Here is a 14,243-nt window from a genome sequence, read left to right on the forward strand (position 1 = left end):
TTCTTTTTTTTCCTTGTGGAAATTGAACACGAGATCGCTCGAATATGATAGTGAAAGCTAACCATCCAGCTCTCTCATTCGACCCTGCCTATCATCTCAGTGATTGCTGGATGCTGAAACTTTGAAGTGGGAATTTAGGGGCTCAGAATTGAGATGTGTGAGTGCTTCCTGCTTCAATCTCTCCATTGTCCATTCTATACTGGATAGAACCAGATTGAGTGATGTATCAGGAGCAAATCCAAGTCTAACTTGAGCTGTAAAGGTCTCAGACTCTTGTTTTAGCTTGGTTAACATCCATTTCTCTGGGGATGTAAATGGTCTGGACTGGGGTCTTATGGCCATTTACTGAATACTACATTAATGGATATAGCTTAAACATTGTTGGATTTGGATGTGGATCTGGGAAAGACATTCAGATTTGATTAACATCTTTTCCTAATTGGACATGGTTTTACTTGTATTTGGGTTCCAACTTTGGCCCAATTCATCATTTTCATAGGAATCAGGCTTGAAAACTCGTCATAAATAAAGGGAAGAAAGTTAATTTTATGGTGAAATTTTCTAAGGTCATGAAATTCTTACGAGACACGGATTTTCTACAAAGGAACGTTTGTTTCATCCTGTAACAAGAAAAATGGAAATGGGTCTCTTTCCCGTGAGCATTGAAATGACCACCCGATAGGACAGTGTTTCATGTGAAAACAGGGCCACACTCCCTCCACAAAAATGGGGAAGCAATTTCTCATGGGAAGGATTTGTTTGCACAAACAACCTTTCGTGCACTAGGGCTAGGGATGTAAACGGTCTGGATTCGGATCAGATGTGGCCACTACCATATCTGACTAATCGAATGTGGGTTAAATGGATTTGAATGGTGAAAAGCTCATACCAGATCCACTTTTTTACATGTAAACGGATTCAGATCTCCATCAAATGCAGATATTTTAACCAAAAATTAAAACCATATCTGCATCCAATTATAATATGTTATGGTTTCAGCTTCCCAAATGCAATTAAACAGAATCTAACTTGGTGGGATATCGGGTAAAATCCTAATTGATTGACATCCCTATGTAGGGCGTGTAAGAGAACGTAAGAGATCAGAACTGGTATTACAAATAGGATGGATCGCGAGAGATGTAATCAGGAGCACCACAGAATGGTTTTGATGGACATCTCTAAGGAGTCAGGATAGCCAAATGCTTCTTGAATCTTGTTGAAGAAATCTAGTTCAGCTAGTAAATGCAGTTTTGGAAGGTTCATGGTCACCAAACCTTATGTATGAACAAGTCCTGTTCTTTTGCTTCCAGGGTGTATGTTTTTTTTTTCGGCGGGGAAAGCTGGGGTTAGGCAGACCCCTACCAGTTATACAACCATACCATTGGGATTCGAACGTGCAACGTCGCAACCCAAGGTTATGCACTAACTGCTCTTGCCAGACAAGCGGAGCCCCGGAGCCCCCATTGGTACTCCAAGGGTGTATTTGGATTCAAAGAATGCAGTAGAATTGGAATCCAATTCCATTACATCCCTCTTTGTGGCTTAAAGATGGCCACATCAATTTTCAAGAGTATAGTGGAATCGGATTCAAATTCCATTAAATCAATCTGGACACAAACTAAATGAATATTTTAAGGAAAATTGGCAGACAAAGAATGTAATTTTGTGGCTAGAAACCAAGCTAGGATGGCCATTCTTGGCCAGGATAGAATATGGAAGGATAAACCACTTAAATGGTTCCCAATCCCAAATTCTCATGTAATCAATTGGTTGAAAGAAAAAGGTAGGGATGCTCCTAACACCATTTTTTTGGCCCAAGAGATATTGACACTGTTGTATGGTCCATCTTCAAGCAATAGGGGGCGTTTGATTGCATGGACAGGAATGTGTAGAACAGTCATGTCTAAAGACTGTTGGCTGGGTGCAGAGGTTTCATGAACAAGCTGAGTTTTTGTCCCAAATGTTTCGCTCTTTTTTTTTTGTAATTTTTTTGGTTTGTCTTATGTGTCTCGAACACCAACGCTTCAGGAGAAAGGGTGGAACAAGGGGAGACACTTAAAAGTTGTCTCGTTGGACACATGGAACGCCGTATTCCATGCATTCCATGCATCCGCTGTTTGTGTCAGGCACGTGAGGCGCAGACAGCAAAACCCATGGATGCTGTTGTCCACACAAACACTAGTTTGCTAATAAAAATATATATTAAGATTTCTCAAAAAAAAAAAAAATTAGAAATGCTTTTTTTATTCATAGGCTTGAAAAGAAAACAAAAAACTAAACGACGTCCAACCACTTGGCCAATTTAGTATCTGGAAGGCTAACAGCAACTTGGTATGTGAAGGCCCCAAGGGGGGTTGGCGTATTGGGGTAGGGCCTTGGCTGCTAGACAGACAGTCAAGGTTCCATTCACATGGGCGTCACTCAAGCCAATGCCTATCATAGATCCTGGAGACAGTGGTCTTAGTCTCCGAGTTTTTTTACGCTGTCGGCACAACAACGGTAGGTATGACAGGCTGAGCCAGGGCGATCAGGTCTTTGTGCTGAGTGCAGTTTCTTTGGGTTATAAATTCAAAAAAAAAAAAAAACAGCAACTTGGTATGTGACAAGCGAACCGGGTATCCAAGCCAAACCCATCCATTAACATAAGGGTTCTGGTTTTCACCCGATTCCAACCGGACCAGGAAGAGGACTTGGTTGAACCCAATTGACCCAAGAAGATTGTTGGGTCCAATTGGTAGTTAGACATGGACTGGGCCTGATCATTGCTAACCTAAATATGGATCTGAGATCTCTCAACCTAGTTACATATCGTTTCCAAAAAAAAAAATTTGTTATGAAAGAAATTATTTTTCTTGCCAAATTCTCTAGAAAATATCATTGTTTTTTTTTTTGATAGTCCAAGGGAGGAAACCCTCATCACTGACCGCACATTGGCTGGCCTTGGATTGGTAAAACCCTTGAGGTCTCCCTCCTCACTGAAGAGTATGCCTAGCTTTGACCTTGCGGCAAGGGATGCTATTCATGGGTTTCGAGCTTGTTGACCTCTGTCAACTTAGCGACATTCATAAGTTGCCCTACCAGATGAGCGAAGTAATTGTAGGCAAATTTTTTTTTTATCAGTACATAATATATATATATATATATATATTACAAAATTTGTTTATACCAAGCTACTCCATAATAAAATATGATATTTTAAAATAAGTGAAAGTGTTCACACTGTATGCAGCGCTTGACAGCCATCCATTTTGGCATTTCTTGGCACGAGTGTGCTTTTCACATCGAAAAAATGTTAAAATATTCAAAAAAAGTTTTTTATTGATTAAAAATTTTAAAAAATCCGTGTTTTGGTGTCCCATTTTCAAAAAAAAATCTTCACAAAAAATAGTTTTTTATTGATTAAAAAATTAAACAATTCCGTGCCTTTGTGGTCCATTTAAAAAAAATCTTCGAACTTTTGAATTGACGCGTCCTCGAGTCGACGAATCATTGTGACGTATATTTCAACCCATGAAGAAAGTACCAGAATTTGAAACCCCAAAATCCTAGGAATCCCAATACCAGCCAAACAGAAAACACGTCGACGGAAGGCTGTTTCTTCGACTCCAAGGGATTCCTTGCCACGAATTGACTCAAATACCCTCGCAATTTACGCGGTTAAACGTGCCCTCAGCAGAAGTCGGCTCGGCACTCACTTGTTTCACGTTCAAAAAGAAGATTGGCGTAAATGTAATATCAATAAGATATATGGGCATAAGAGGAGTGTCCCTCCTCGACCACTATAAAAAGGCCTGGGGGTCTCACTTTTCTTCCCATCTTTTGCTTTCTCATCGCAGGAAAGTCTCCGGTTTCTTGGGCAATCTGAAGTTTCTTTCTCGTTTTCAGTAACCCCCCCCTCTCTCTCTAGTTTTTTTTTTCTTTCCTGTATGAATCGTTAGCTATTGAGAGTGATTTGGTTTGTTGGTAATGTTTCTGATAATGGAGGATTTCAATGCGTTGAGATGATTCTCTTTTATGTTTTAGGGGATTTAGGGTTTTTATGTGAACCTTTTCTTTTTTTGAAAATCTTGTGATTGAGGAGTTGATAGTAGAGTGTTCTTTTGAATTTCGCTGGTTCTTCTTGTGCATCCGGTTGTTGGTAGGGTTTCTCCTTGGGTTGCTTCCTTTTTCTTCTTTAACTTCGAGGTGCTCTCCGTGTGAAGATTCGTGATTCATGTAAGACGCGGGGGATCTTCGAAAGTGCTCATTTGTTGAAATTTTGGTTTACTAACTCAATCAAGTTTTACAAAATTGGTTCACGTAACGCGGCGTTTTGTTCGTTGAAATTTTCGTTTACTAATTGAATCAAATTTTATAAGATTGGTTCACGCAACTCTGATGTTATCTATTTTTGTTTGCATTTTAAGCTATTTTCTTTGACCTTGATTCGTCCTGTATTTTTTTTTCTGGTTTTAATTCTTTTATCTGTTTATGATTTTTTCATAGTGCATTCATTTAGAGAATTTGCGGGACTCTTTAGTCTGCAGTGGTTTCTTTTACTATGCGGGTGGAGGCTTATCGTAACTTCATTTAAAGGGTTTAATGGAAGTGGCATCTATGTTTACTCTTTATTCTGTGATGGCGGTATTGCAGGAAAGAGGGAATGTTTTAATGGAGGCGAAGGGCCGAAAGAAGTCCAGCAGTAGCAAGTCCTTGTACTACGAAGCTCCCCTGGTTTACAAGGTTGAGGAAATCCGGCCGTGTGGTGATATCAGGAAGTTCCGCTCTGCTGCTTACTCAAACGTAAGTTTACAATCACTTGAAAATCCATGGATTTATGTTGTAAAGAGCTATATTTGTTTCTGGAAGATGAACATAATTGCAAACTAATAAGTGATTGAATAATTAATCATATTCTGAGACTGCTATTAGTTTGCACCAATGTCGTCAGAATCCAATCGAATCAGCCTGATTTGGCTGATTCTAATTGAATCAGTCCTTGATCAATATTCTTTTTATGTTTTGGCTTTTTATGATAATTATAATATCTATTGTCTATGTGATTGTTTAGGCATTGGATGCATTTTTAGATCCTGAATGCATTTTATTTTTTATGTTTGTTTTTTATTTTTTTTTAAATGAAAAATTTAAAAGGCCGATTCAAAATAATTCAGATTAGGACCAATTTTGTGAATTGTTTCAAAAAATGAGTTGTTTCACAAACCGATTCTGACATCATTGGTTTGCACTGTAAATCTTCTTCATACTTGAACATTTTTCAAGCTCTAATCATGGCTCCTTTATTTTCTTCCTTTTTTGCATGTGCAGTTTGCAAGGAAACCATCTTGACATACTCCAAGCGTCCAACCTAGCTTAATTGTATTAATAAAATCTTTTGGCATCTGCAACTCACTAGCTCGTCGTCCTCTTCATCCTCCTCTTTTTCAACTTTTACATCATTCCTGATTTCTCAATGGGAAGCTCCTTCCCCTCATCTGCAATCGGGTTCGAGGGCTTCGAGAAGAGGCTCGAGATCTCGTTCTTCGAGTCATCTGCCTTTTCAGGTCATGAAAGAGAAGGCCTTAGGTTGCTCTCTAGGTCGGAAATTGATGAAATTTTACAACCAGCAGAGTGCACCATTGTCGCTGAACTCTACAACCAGTATGTTGATTCTTACGTGCTTTCCGAATCAAGCCTCTCTTTTAGGATAATTCTCAAAACTTGCGGCACAACAAAGCTGTTGCTTTCCATTCCAACCATCCTCAAGCTGTCCAGAGGTCTTTCCCTTGCTGTAAAGAATGTTAAGTACACCCGCGGCACTTTCAGCTTTCCTGGAGCACAGCATTTTCCTCACTGTAGCTTTGCAGAAGAAATTTCTGTCCTTGATTACCACTTCGGGATGCTTGGCTCTGGAGGAAAGGCTTATGTGATCGGCAACAATCATGGATCCAGGAAATGGCATGTTTACTATGCTGGTGCAGATTCACCTCCAACCAGTCCAGTGAATTTCCCACTGTGTACTCTAGAGATGTGCATGACTGGATTGGATAAGGCACAAGCATCTGTATTTCATAAGGCTGCAGTTGGCTCTGCTAGTGAGATGACCACAGTTTCTGGCATAAGGAAGATACTACAGGGTTCCAAAATATGCGATTACGAATTTGATCCCTGCGGATACTCCATGAATGCTATTGAAGATGCAGCAATTTCCACGATTCATGTCACCCCAGAAGATGGTTACAGTTATGCTAGTTTTGAGGCCATGGGTTATGATCCGAGCAAGGTGCCACTGCAAGAGCTAGTCGAAAGGGCGTTGGCGTGTTTCCGACCAGCTGAGTTTTCGGTCGCAGTCCACATTGAATCATTTAGCGAGGGATGTTCATGGAGGATGGCACTGGGTATGGAAGGCTATGTTCTTGAACAGTTGTGCTATGAGGAATCAGGAATTGGTGATGGCTGTGTTATTTATCAGAGTTCCTGTGTTGGCAGCGATGGGTCTCCAAGGTCCATCCTGAAATGTTGGGAAGAAGTTGAAGAAGAATGTGAGGAGGTTGACAAGTTAGTGAGTGCAGTTTGCTGAGTCTTTTTTCTTTGTTCACTGGGGTCTGTTTAGCTTTTATCTCTCTTGTGTATTGAGACGCTTGTCTAGTTTCTGGAATAAATGATGGTCGTTCTGTTTGAGTTTTTATGGCAGGAGATATAATCCTTTTTGAGTAATGCTCTGTGGATTTGATGCAGTTCTTACTTGGCCTACTTTCAGGAGTATTACCAGCTTCTAAGAAATGTATATCGAACAATTAAGGACTTACAGTTTCTTCAGGTACTAAATTCATTGTTTTGCAACGGAGTTTTTTTTTTCTTTTTGATAATCCATTCTCACCGACCGCACATTGACTGAGCTTTGGTTGGTAAAACCCTTAAGATCTTCCTTGCCCATCGGGTATCACACCCAGTTTTGATCTTAGGCCACTCATGGGTTTTGAATTTGTGACATCCCGTCAACTTGGTGGCATTCACAAGTCGTGGGCTGAGAGGTTTATTTAGGTTATCATTTAGAGAGAAATATTAAGATCAGATCAAGCAAGGTAGAAGGACCTATCTTATGTGCGTGTGTGTTGGTGTGGAGAGAGAGAGAGAGAGAGAGAGAGAGAGAGAGAGACCTATTATCCATACTCTTTTCTCCTCTCTCCTCTCAAATGTTTCCCTCTTTTGCGTTTTTTTTTTTAATATTCTTTTTGCATAATTTAATTAGACCAAGCCCAACTAGATTGCACACAGGCGAGAGTGTGGCTTGAATTCTTGATATTGATTGAAACTGCCACAAGTCCTTTTTCTCATCTCACATTTCACGCTTGTCTGTTTTAGGCAGGCTGTTTGGCTGCTATAAAAAGATCACGAAATCATCATAAAGTTTATCTATTTGTGGTATTTGTTATTTTGTGGCTGACTCGGTTGGGACCCAATTCGTTCTTAGAGAACGTTAATTTAGCGTTTTTAGATTACGTTGCAAGTTGTAACCACTATCATTTGTAATCGCCAATGATGAACTAACTTATCATGCAAGCTTCATGAGTGGGTAAATCTAGGGATGGCAGTGGGGCGGGGCAGGGGACAAGGTTTCCACCCCCGCCCCGCCTCAAAATTTTATCCTCCACCCCCGCCCCGCCGGCGGGGATGGATTTATCCTCCACCCCCGCCTCCATCCCCGTTTCATACCCTTCATCCCCGGTCCAAACGGGGATGAGGCGCGGGGCGGGGATATTTCGGGGAAAAGTGGTCGGGGCGGGGATTAGGCGGGGATCGTGGCGGGGCGGGGAAAAGTGCACGTCCACCCCCGCCCCGCCTCCGCGGCGGGGATGGATTTTATCCTCCATCCCCGTTTCATACCCTTCATCCCCGGTCCAAACGGGGCGAGGCGGGGCGGGGCCCCGCTTTCCCCCGGTCCACTGCCATCCCTAGGTAAATCAGTAAACCAACGGAGTTGGCTCACTTGGCTCACATCCTACTGGATAGCTGAAAAGGAAAAGCTTGATGTCAAGAGAGTCGTTTCCTAGCTTAAAGGGAAGACAAGCTCCCAGCTCGGCTCACATCCTACTGGATGGCCAAAGGGGAGATATTGCTGTCAACAGAGTCGTTTCCTAGCTTAAAGGGAAGACAAATTAGAACAGTTTACATCCCTAAAGAGGCGGTTCAGGCTTGGCCCATTTACTGCCAAATATTGCTTGGGTTGGGCTCATCTGGCTAGTACAAGCCAAGCCCTGTATGCGCCAAACAAGCTTGAGATCATAACAATAGGTTATTCATGTCACCCTCGTTATTCATTTAGCCCTCTATTAGCGATATAGGCACTAAGGGGTTTGAGGGTGAAGATGATAGGCACTAAGGGGACTAATATAGCCACTAAGGGGTTTGAGGGTGAGGATGATAGGGATAGATCATAACAATAGGTTATTCATTTAGCCTTATATTAGTCCACATTGAGTACTCATTATTTATGTCACCTTCTAGAAGAGCTCAATTGTGGTTAAAGTAAAATAATAAAAATATAATAAAATAAAAAAAATAGCAAAGAAAAAGAAAAAAAAGATTCCAAATGGGAGACTCTAGAGGGGCGTCACCATCTAGAGGAGCCCACTATGTATATAAGACTAAAAAAAATAGAAAAAAAGGAAAAAAGAAAGAAGAGAGAGAGAGAGAAACTCGTGGGAGAAGAAAGAGAAAGGAAAAAGGGAAGGAGAGGAGGAAAAAGATCTTCCGTTTTGAACATCCTACGATTTTTTTCATCTCCAATCGAAGGTATGCATTTTTCTATTGATTTGAACAAGGAGAAATAATCTAAACCAAATTTATGTGATGTTTTTGGTAGAAAAAAAAACAAAAATTCGAATTATATATATACTCATCGGTTCAAACCTGCCATGTGTACCTGTAGATAAATCTGTCTTACTGTACATGTGAAGAGATCTGTCAATTTTTTTTATGCGAATCTGACTCGACCGTGTTCAAGTACACTGATTCGAATCAGATCTACCAAGTGATGGAACTAGGCAGATCTGGTTCGGATCTACTGAATATATATTATGGACTTCGATTCAGATCTGTCCAGCTGTATGCACTTGTATTCAAATGTGTTTCGATGTTGTCTTATTGAATGTGTTCTTAATAGTTGTCATATTGTATGTATTTTTAAGAGACGTCATATTGAATGTTGTTTTTTTTGAACTGTCATATTGAATGTATTTTTAAGAGATGTCATATTTCATATTTCTTTACGAACTGTCATTTTGAATGTAGTTTTTTTTAAGACTGTTCAATAGATTTATTTATTTTCCAGCACTATCTATATTGATGATAAAGTGTTGTTTGAAACCATCATGTTATGTTATATCAAAGTTTTTTGTTGGACAGTGATAGATTGTCAAAACTAGTATAATATCGACACCTGATTGGTAAAAAGAAAATGTTGTTTTTGGCAGCATCAAGCTGCAAATCATGTTATGAACATTTGTTGTTGTCAACCGCATGTTGCTGCAAATTTCTGCAGCAACAACATGCTGCTGACAGCATGTTACTAACCAGCACACAACATGCTGCTGTGCTTGTAACACAGCAAATGATTGAGTTGTCGACTCACGTTAGGGTGGACAGATCTAGTTCAGATCTATCTAAGATTGTTTTGTTATGACCAACTGACAATCGGCAGTTGGAAATCATGTTTTACCATCTATTTTACCAGCTGGTGTATGGGCTGTTCCTATTGGTCGCTATACTCGAAACCATGCACCTCACTCACCTGGGTTACGAGTTTTCTCATGAGTAGGTAATCGGTGCTGCACATGGATAGATATTTTATGTGACAAAAATAACTTTTTAATTGAGTTTTACACTCTTAGCCTGTTCTTTTTTTACATGGGTGTTAGAGTTCAAGTATACAGATACGTGGGGGCTGCTGGTTTATACATGTGCATTTTTTTTTTATAATTTTTAGATCTACCAGGTTTGATTTGATTATTAGATATTTACTTTTATTACATGCTTGAATGAAAATATGTGCCAGACTTTTATGTACACAACTTTTTGCACACGAACTAGATTTCATGTTTTTACTTTGCTCAAGGTCATATGCATATGGGTTGCAGAATTATACATCCTACTCCTTATTTAGATTGGTTATGTATCTTCATGTAACTGAACATCATATTGGCATAAATGTGTACATCATGAATATGTAATTTTTGAAGTTATTTTGATGTTGCATTAACATGATTACATGCATGTTTGGGTGGTATGCATGAAATGGATCATAAAAAAAATGAATGTTGCAAGCATTTGTTCCTATGTATATGCAATTTGTTTTATATGTACATTTTTGCTGTGTGTGAATTGTGAACATATTTCAATGACTGTGTGTGTGCATGTTCACTGAAAATTTTGCTTAAGAGGCATCAATAGTCAGATGTGAACTACTGTAAGCCATGTAGGTCAGGAGCATGTGTTGTTTCAAGATTAGTGTTTATGCATTGCAAAATTTACTCTTGAAATTATTGGCTTTCTAAATTAATTGCACTGTTAAAATTGTATTGGGCCAGGTCCCGTGTTAGGTTTTGCATGTTGATTTGCAAAAACGGTTATTGTATAAAGAACTTGGCTTTTGTTAAAAAGATAAAAGAGATAAACAATGTAATTAATATTTTTCTTCCTATATACTCCTTCCATAATGTGGGAATCCTAGATGATGGTTTTGAAAAAATCGTGAGGATACTAAAACTCTGTGTGCGTTTGTGCCCTTGAACCCGATAGAATGGTTCACTTCTTGACCACGATTTTAAAGAGCTTTTAGACACTTTGTTTGGGAGTTGTGTTATAGACACAACTGTTATTATTGGTATATCAAGAAAGTGACATTAATAGATGTTGATTTCTAATGTTACGATGAATGTTATTGATTCCTGATATCGGTCGAGAAATAAGTGTAAAACCTAATAATAAAATACAAATTGTACGTAAGCTACCACTAGAAACTTAACTTAGACATCGAGAATTGTTGCGCCCGTTTTAAGTATCTGCAGGTTTAATGAAAAGTAAAACTAAACTTGTGTGCATTTAATAGGGACATGCATGCAAAAGAAAACTCTGATAATAACTTAATAATTTATTTAGGCATGTGCATTGACATCATGCATATTTATTGTTCTTCATTAGTTCATGCATTCTTACTTGTTTTTGTTTCATATGAGAAATTATTATTGCGTGATAACTACTTTTAAATGCTTGAATAGTAAATGATTTAGGAGATTGTTGTTGTTATATTTTCTCTGAATACTTGCATGAATTTTATTTATATTTTTTCTAACTTATTTAGATTTTTAAAGAGATTTGTGCAAAGAGTTTTTTATTTTTATCCAGTATTTCATATGTTTTTCACATGACCTAAGATCAGTGATGGGAATAACTGTATCAGAGAGTCTACGAGATCACGTGTCTTACTTCTATTATTCTTAAACAATGTGACTAGGATTTTATGCTTTAATTTAATTATGTTATCAAATTTTGATTATTGATTAATAAAGTGAGTTATTTTGATTGGTTGGTTCAATGTAGAGATCTTTTATGGTTTAGAATTTTATTAAGTCTGTGAGGTGCTGGATCCTTGGATTTTGGTTTTCGTAATTGTTAAAAAAAAATCACTTTTCAATGAGGATGAATTGAACATTATGTGAGTAAAAAAAAACTTTTGTTTATTAGCACACTTTTTTGTGCATGAGAAAAAACTCTTTTTTCACTGGTGCACTTTTTTTTGTGCCCCCAAAAAAACTCTTTTTTTATTGGCACACCTCTTTGATGTGCATCATTTTTTTTTTATTATACTAGAACAATGAAGCTGACACATGTATAATTCACTTTATCACTGGTGCTAAGCAAAATAGCACCAGTGAAAATGGTCTTTTACTGGCATGGTAGGGGAGACACGCCAGTCAAAGTGTAATTTTTTGTAGTGAATAGTGTAAAAATTAAGGGATTCATGCTAATGAGGGTTCTGCTCATCTGGTTAAGCTGGGTGCACTCTCTAGTGGACAAAGGTTACTTTGATGAACGTTGTGAACAAAACATGGATTTACTACCAACAGGGGCTCCGACCATCTGGTAGGAGCAATTTGTGCAGGTCACCATGTGATGTGATGGGACATTGCAAGTTCGAACCCCACTGGTATAAGAGCAGTTGAATAACTGCCTGGTGGTTTGAACAGGCTAGGTTAGCTTAAAAGTTGTTTGTAAAAGGGAGCAGGCCCTAATTCCCCAAGATCTGTTATGAAAAAAAGAACATGGGTTTACCAATTGTACTTATAGTGAACAAAAAATTGATGGTTTTTTCTCTGCTATCCAATAAAAAGATAGTGGGACACCTTCTTCTTCTCTCTCTCATGAGTGCACGCACACACACACATTACTACTTAATATTCACAAAAAATGTATTCCTTTAAATGGTTGAATGGTTACCACTGCTTGATTTAATCTTTAATTTAGTTGAGGTCGAGTGAGATAGGTGGATGGTTAGGTCACCCTATCACAAGGTTCCCGAAGGGTCATCCCCAAACTTGCCTTTAAAAAAATCCAATTCATTAAATTTTTTTGTAAAAAAAAATTGTTCATCAATATTGGAGAAAGTAAAAAATCTAAAAATATTTCAAGAAATTTAGCACCTATGTATTGCCATTTAAAACTTTTCAAGGCATGCTTTTTGAAAATCTAGACTTGGAGCAATAGTTTTAAGTGGGCATGCAAATGGACCTGTAACAACCCCAACTCATATCTTTGAAAAATGCAATTTTTTTTCTAAGAGTTGCAGAAAACTTCCCAGAGACCCGTGGTCCTTACAGTTCCAATTTCAATTGGATAACCACACACCACAAATAAACTTACATTTATTATCCATAACCAACTAACTAAATTTTTTTATTAATGAATCAATAAGAGTCTCATACTTAATGTCAAAAGTGAAATAACAACTACAGGAAATAAGAAGAACTAAAAGAAACAAAAGTAGAGCCACTCTGTCCGTAAATGAAGCAGTCTGAAGCAAATGTGACCCTCGTATCCCCTCAGAAGCGAGTCGATTTCACTGATCACCTGTGTATGGGAAAAACCAATAAAAGTAGAGGGTCAGAAATCCGAAGAATTCTGCGTATAGGTTTCCCTAATAAATCCAATAAGAAAAAGAACATAAATAAGATCCATGTAATATTTTTGAGGAATACAGTTATAACCAATTCATAAGACAATGAACCATCCATGCAAAAATAAACTAAACATTAAGCATAAGGGAACACTAAATAAGTAACATTGACCACAATTAAATCAATAAGGCAATTAAATGCAAAAGAAATCAACATCATGAAATGATCAACATATAACAACCAAGGGAATAAATAAACATGCATGATCTAATGCATAGCAAGAATATGCATAATTTATGTGCAATGCATGAACCCATTTATTATCTTTCATTTAAGCTTCCCTCTTTCCATATGCATGACCTATTAAATGCACACAACTTTTAGGTTCATCTTTTTAATTTTCATTGCCCGCGGATACACTAAACAGGTACAGTCCCCGAGGTCAAGTAGGGTTTCCAGGGTAGCTTAACACACAATTTGTATTTTATTACTGGGTTCTAAACTTAGCCCTCGACCGATATCAGGAAACAACACCATCCATCGGAATCTTGGAAAACATCATCCAAAGTCGGGGACACCATGAAAAACAGCATCCACTGGCGCCACTTTATTGGTATACCAAAACAACAACAGTTGTGTCAAAACACACCACCCCCAGGCAAAATGGCGGGCTCTCCTTGAAACCGTGGCCAAGAGAATAACCTCAATATCGGGTTCAGGGGCAACAACAATGCACACAGAATTTTTGTATCCTCATGGTTTTCCCCAAACCGCAACCTCCAAGATTCCCATAATAAATAAGGGACCTCAAGGAGAAATATGAATTACACCGTTCTTTACTTTCTTTTATCTTGTTATTAATTCATCTCTTTTACATTTGCAAATCAACGTGCAAAAAAATTAATAACATAAGCTTGCAAAACAGCATGCCAAGCTCTTCACGGGACCATAGTCCGTAGCAACAAAGAACAATGCAGTAGAAACCATAATATCACTTCTGATTTGCGAAATGCATCAAAATAACTAAAACAGAGAACAATTGGTTCTCGAGGCTCACCCAGCCTCTGATGATCCAATTGACCATCAATG

At 38.3% G+C, this 14,243-nt stretch overlaps 1 protein-coding gene across 1 annotated transcript; it reads left to right on the top strand.

Annotated features, from left to right (window-relative positions):
- Positions 1-3,814: 3,814 nt before the first annotated feature.
- On the top strand, positions 3,815-6,807 carry LOC149812909 (S-adenosylmethionine decarboxylase proenzyme-like). The gene is made up of 3 exons (XM_089991405.1): positions 3,815-3,884; positions 4,633-4,782; positions 5,308-6,807. The coding sequence occupies exon 3, from the start codon at positions 5,453-5,455 to the stop codon at positions 6,557-6,559; it is 1,107 nt and encodes a 368-aa protein (XP_089847531.1). The 5' UTR covers positions 3,815-3,884; positions 4,633-4,782; positions 5,308-5,452; the 3' UTR covers positions 6,560-6,807.
- Positions 6,808-14,243: the final 7,436 nt, after the last annotated feature.

Source organism: Nuphar pumila, chromosome 16, assembly GCF_984573655.1.
Source record: "Nuphar pumila chromosome 16, dmNupPumi1.hap1.1, whole genome shotgun sequence".
NCBI classification, from domain to species: Eukaryota; Viridiplantae; Streptophyta; class Magnoliopsida; order Nymphaeales; family Nymphaeaceae; genus Nuphar; species Nuphar pumila.